Consider the following 6,633-nt stretch of genomic DNA (forward strand, 5'->3'; position numbering starts at 1 on the left):
TGGCCTTTAGTGAGTTTTACAAACTTCTTAGCTTATGATTACCCAGAATTCAGGGTTAGAGAGGAGAGAGAAGTTCAGTTGATGTGTAGACCTGCTGGCAGACGGTCACTATGCATTATGATATTTGTAATCCATGTCGGAGACAATACTGTGTATTGATATAGTGATAACTTGTTCCACGTCGGAGACAAAGTATAAAATATGATTTGCTCGCTTGAACTTTGAATTGAAGAATATATGCTTTGCTTATGTGACTTTATGGAAGACTTGTGTGCACTGGATCTTGATGATGTGATTTGATTGAACTTGGACATTCCTAGACTTTGGGTAAATATAACCTTGATTGTGGACTTTTGCATTATATTTGTTTGCCCACTTGTATTTGTATATTCATCTGCCAAATTAGAAACTGTCATATTCTGTATTTGTATATATCTTATTGTCTTCCTATTAAATATTCATAAACTTTGTTAATTTGTTGTGTGATTCATCACTTTCAATGCGTGTTACGGGTGAGTGTTGGGAATCCCCCTTTTTCCAAGGCCCACTCGTAATTAAGATAATATTTTAAAACAGATTGCAATGAAAGCAATACTTTTTTTATAAAAACAGCTAGTTATGCTGACTAAAATGAAAAATAAACAAAAGTCACAATGACTCGTAGCACTAAGTACTGGATAGTGAAGAGAGAAATAAAACAAAAGCCTGGACTGTATACAATGTGTTGGAATCTGAAAACGTTACACTAATTAAGCTTCATATAACATTTAAAAGTATTTCTTCAGGCTAATGAATGAAAAACCCAATAATTATTACCAAAGTTCCATTTCACTTTGTACTATAAAATATTTGCTTTACAAAATGTTATACATTAGAGCATCCCCTCGGGAGTAGTTGTCCTCCTATAAACGAGGCTCTAGATATTCATATACTAGTATATTAATAAATAATAATATTATTAAGCATGGATGTAACAGCATGGAGTTCGGGCGCGAACCCCTCCCATGAACCCCTATGTAAATCGAAAATCGTATTTAACTTTTAAAAAAATACCTACATAAATGAAGAATTAATGTTCTAAAAATGAAACGAAATATTTTACTCACATTGCACATCCAGAGTAATGGTCTTGTCTAATGATGTCTGTGTATTTGTGTTTCTAGCAGTACAGGTGTAGTCACCAGCTGCTGATCTCTGTATGTTATTTAAGGAGAGCACATAACTGGTTGGTTTAGTCTGAGATTTAAACTTCCACGTGAAAGAGCAGGATGGAGAACAGTTAGTCACTTCACATGCCACAGCTACATCGTCACCTTCCTTTACTGTCAGTGGAGATGTGGTGTTCAGCTGAACACTGTCTGGACCATCTACAAAATAAATATAAAATAAATAACAATTCAATCACTTCGTTGATACATAACAAACATACACGGGTCATACTTAACCTAAAATGGGGTTTAAAAGGTAATAATGAGACATTCATACAGGGTCTGTCTCCAGCTAGACAAAAACAAGTTAATTCTAAACTATCTGAGCATTAGTACTGTTACTGTGTTTACACATTTTGATGGCGTTTTAGTATTTCATTATCCATCAGTTTAGTCAGTTTAGTGTAGAGTCCCAATTCAAATCAGTTCAATTACTGTTTTTGCCATATTTGTTTGAATGGTTAAGGTAAGGGATTGTCAAAGTTAAACTTTGTTTTGTTTAACCACACCACTAGAGTACATTGATTCATTAATCATTGACTACGGGGTGTCAATCATTTGATAATATGACATATAGTCTTAGAGAGGAAACTCTACATTTTTCCATTAGTAACAAGAGATATTTTATATACACCATCCCACAGACAGAATAGCATGTACCACGGCCTTTGGTATACCAGTCATGGTGCACTGGAACGAGAAATAGCCCAATGGACACACCAACGGAGATCGACCCCAGACCGTCCGTGCATCAAGCGAGCGCTTTACCGCTGGGCTATGTCCCGCCCACAGGATGTTCAAATGTCATCTGACTTGTGCAGTCAGTATATTTTGTACGTTTTTCATTATGTATCAAATATATACATTGAATGTGTCTCAAACAATCACCACTATCAAACTGATCTACATCTATAATTCTGACTGCTTACTGTAGGTCATTTTTTGAAGTACGAGTAAGGAAGAATTAAAATTTCAGGAGAAGTAATTGTTCATTAAGTAAAAATATAACAAAAGTAGCAAATTAAATTATACTACTCACAGTACACTGTCAGTGTGAACTGTTTAGTTTTAGATTTTGGTATAGCAGAGTTGGTCGCTGTACACGTGTACACATTCCCTGTCTGACTCCTGTTGATATTTGTCAGTGTTAACTGAGAGGTTGGTGAGATCGGCTGGTTTCCCAGAATCCAGGAATAGGAACATGGTGGATTACACCTAGCAGCACACATCACAGTCAGACTGTTTCCTTCTGCTACAGACCCAGGTGATGGTGGACTTAATGTAACAGAGTCTGGACCTCCTGAAAAAGATAACAGACAGTTATATTAATATTTTTAACAAAATATAAACGCTTCACTGTGTTAAAGGGACATTCCTGAGTTTGCTGCAATTTTTAAGATGTTATCGACTAACAGAGACTTTTTAGCGATTGTAATTACATATCAAATATATTTTTCTGCATAAAATATTAGTGGCTGTATATTAAACGTGTTTCTGATCGTTCTAATATTAGTACTACGTTAAATTTCATTTTATTTGCTAAAATATTTTTTTTCGTACGTACGAAATTTCAAGTTTGGGCTTCTTACAAATATTAAGACAACCAGAAACACATTGAATATACAGACACTGATATTCTAAAGAAGAAAATATATTTGATATGAAAGTTTAATCGTAGAAATATTTTATTAGTCGGAAACATCTTACAATGCAGCAAACTCAGGAATGTCTCTTTAAAGGGATTTGGTCTTCAAATAATTTCGTACGTACGAAACAAAAAAACATTTTTAGGAAATAAAATGAAAATTAACCTAGTACAAATATTACAACGATCAAAAACACGTTGAAAATACAGCCACTAATATTCGAAACAAGAAAATATATTTAATATGTAAGTTTAATCGTAGAAATATTTTATTAGTCGATAACATCTTAAAACATTGCAGCAAACTCAGGAATGTCCCTTTAACAAAGTTGGAGGGAAATGGAGAAATAAAAGGCTGCTGTATGGAATGCTGTACAGTTTAAATGTTTGATACATAAATAGTTATTCTTACGTTAGAATATTTCCAGCAATATACATTATGTCATTCCCATTGACCGTGGGGTGGTACAAAACATGCTGCACGGATTTTGGTGAAGCCTTATTTTCTTTTGTGTTCAGTATATTTTTCATAGCATCAAAGTTTAAGCTGGATACAAAAATTCATATTTTAATTAGCAAAACAGCTAAAATTGCAGAAGATTGACAAACTGGAATGCAATATTTACGATTTATCTCTTTGGCGAATTAAAGTCACAGACATTAGTTTGAACCATTGGAAACAGATACTAAGTTTGGTTCATCTACAAACATGTAAACATATCGCGATAAAGTTACAATAGAGAGAAACAACAGTATGTGACGTTAAAACTTGAAACCTCATCTAAAAATAGACCAGAGCTTGTCTCCATAACCTTTACTTATTAGAGGTATGTGCATTTTTTAGAATTATGAAAACGACATTTCGTGGTTTTACAAACACCAGGATGACCATAAATACTTGCTGATATAAACGGGCGTACCAAAAAGTATATTCTAAACAATAACATATAAGTACCGGTGAGTAAGTCGCGGTGACCTAGTTATGGCATGCAATATACCACTATCCCAAGTTGTACTTGCATTCAAGGTGTTATGATCTTATATGACCCGGACAAAAAAAATTCCTTTCATGTGCAGAAATCCATGAAAATTAGGTCGCAGTAACCTAGTTATGGTACTCGGCACACCGCCATTCCAGAGTGTACTTGTGTGCAACGGTTAATGATAAAGTCGGAGTTGATAAGAAAGATGTACTCCGGAAACCATAAAACGGCTCTATTAGCGAACAATAAGCCGTAGTGTTAAAAAAAACCTAGGGTCTGTCACTTTAATGAAATATATATAGTTACCAAATATTAACTTTAATTGGCATACGGCGAATGACAACATAAGCATGTCTAACGTTTACTATTGTATAGTTAGATCTCTCTTTAGGCGTACACGCATGTGACATAGACGACTTCGTAGTTCCGATTATTTCCAGTTTAGAGTAATGAATTCTGGGAGAGGTCAAGGGTCAGCATTTCATACATTTGACAGGTGAAAACGTGTAGGCCTTTAGGACAACTTTATTTACTTCCTGGTTCGAAATATGTATGATTTTAAATGTCCTAACTGAGAACGTGAGCACCGACTTCTCAGAATAATATAATTAGCTTTGAAAAATACAGTTTGCCAGATCTTGGATAATTTGTACATGCAAGGAAATTAGGAGTAATTTTAGGTGGGAGATAACGGGTGCAGAAAAAGAGGAGTTTGGATTGTTGGCCTACGTGGCGACTGTTTCGGTATCCCTGACATTAATCCATATCTGTGACGTCACACTACTGTTCTAGGTGTAGATTATTTTTCAAGAATCAATACCTGTGAAACAATGTGCAATTTTAACATTTTATGCGTTCAGGTCAGGGATTCGAACTCATGACTGACAGAATTTGTACATTGTGAACAAGTACATGTTTAGCACGTGCATCACGCGTATTGCCAGCCACCCACTCTGTTCCCGGGATGTCGAACTTCCGCAGTTCGGAATTCCGAAGTCGTGTATCATTTTTTACACTGATCTAAGATGCAAACCTGAGCCGTTAATAATAGCATAATTACATATTTCTATTGTGATTTGACTTACAAATATTTGCCTTTATTCATGCAGTCAAATGTAAAATGTAAGTCTGTATCCGATTCATATTATGAGTCTTATGACATTTGCAACTGAAATATTTGTATATTCCAGCCTCAAGTTCAGCCAGAAAACGTCTCGCTAACGATCGTGATCTATTTGATTGGTTCCCGATGTGGCCATTTCGTTTACCGTGAAGCGCATAACCTGAACTGAGCCCTGTTGACTATCAACTAGTATGGTACTCCTGTTTATGTATGATATGACTCTAGATTTATTACTTTACAACACATACAGAGTGCGGCCTGAATGCATCAGTGACCGAGCCAATAAATAACTTTGCTTTCGTCACTCACCAAGGTCAGCTCATTGTGAGATGCCATTGTTCTTTTATTAACTTTATGGTGTAATGTTGTTGTCCTTCTAACTTTAACTTTACATTTTAACTGTTTTACATTTGTTTATAAATGTTTTACGCATATTGTGTATTGTTTTTCTCAATTTTAAAATAAAATATTTTTGGCCATTACAAATTATATGCCGTTAACTTGTCCATTATTTACAACGTTTTGCTTAAATTATCAATTCTGGCAACTCCAACGTGTCTCTGATCAACCTGATATTTTCAACAGGCTAGGGGAAATATGAAATGAAACTATCGAAAACTAGAGTCAGTGGCTTTAATATTATACTCTTCAAAAAAGTAGGGGGACCTAAAATATTAATGTTAATAACTACAGCTTAACATGTGAAATGAAAATATCGAAAACTAGGGTCAGCGGCTTTAATACTATATTGGCTAAACATTTTGTCAAGAATATTTTGTAGTTTTAGATAGGGTTGTTATTTGTTTGTCATAATTTAGTATAATTAAAGTCATAACTTACTGCTCAACTGCAGTCTAAACGTGTTGCTGCGTGTTGTAGGTGTAACCAGATCACACCACCAGTCTGTAGCATCACGTTCTGCAGCTCTGTTGATCATTAGATTATACTTCTTAGTAGTGGACGAGCTGCTGTCTGTTCCACTTCCACAGGATGCAGAATACTTCAGTGGTTCAGCAGGAGGATTGAACACAGAACATGAGGCCATATTTTGACTGAGAGTAACAAAGTGTACATTCGGTGATTTCTTTGTAAAGAATCGTACAAGATCACTGAGATCAGCAGCCTGTGACACTGTACACGTCAAGGTAAACGGCTGATTCAATACTGCATAAGACGAAGATCCAGAAATAGACAGTGATGTACCTATGAAATAATAATAATAATAGAAATAGTGGTTTTATGAGTAGTAGTAGTAGTAGTAGTAGTAGTAGTAGTAGTAGTAGTAGTAGAAGTAGTAGTAGTAGTAGTAGTAGCAAAAACACTAGGTGACTCTCTACAAAACCAAGTAAAAGTATATACTAGTATATGTACCAATAGAACTATAAATTAATTTGACCCAAACCATGACAAATGTTTATGCCTCAATACGTACCTTTAAAAATGTATTAAGAGTTGTCAAATTGTTTTATATATAACAGACAGGTAATATATACCCCTAAAGGCAGCATATGAACTCCACACTTACAAAATACTAGTCGATTAGCAAACGCAGACAAGAACGCACGCACGTGTATTGTTATCTACGTATGCTGTAGTGAAACACGACATATTACACACACACACACACACACACACACACACACACACACACACACACACACACACACACACACA

At 35.1% G+C, this 6,633-nt stretch overlaps 1 protein-coding gene across 1 annotated transcript; it reads right to left on the reverse strand.

Moving 5' to 3' along the window:
• Window positions 1–1,098: 1,098 nt before the first annotated feature.
• Window positions 1,099–6,004, reverse strand: LOC121391650 (carcinoembryonic antigen-related cell adhesion molecule 5-like). The gene is made up of 3 exons (XM_041523204.1): window positions 5,800–6,004; window positions 2,248–2,508; window positions 1,099–1,367 (listed from the first exon to the last, which is right to left on the reverse strand). Exons 1-3 carry the CDS (start codon window positions 6,002–6,004, stop codon window positions 1,099–1,101), a joined length of 735 nt encoding a protein of 244 aa, XP_041379138.1.
• Between the last annotated feature and the right edge of the window lie 629 nt (window positions 6,005–6,633).

This window comes from Gigantopelta aegis, unplaced genomic scaffold (assembly GCF_016097555.1).
Source record: "Gigantopelta aegis isolate Gae_Host unplaced genomic scaffold, Gae_host_genome ctg2765_pilon_pilon:::debris, whole genome shotgun sequence".
Taxonomy (NCBI): domain Eukaryota; kingdom Metazoa; phylum Mollusca; class Gastropoda; order Neomphalida; family Peltospiridae; genus Gigantopelta; species Gigantopelta aegis.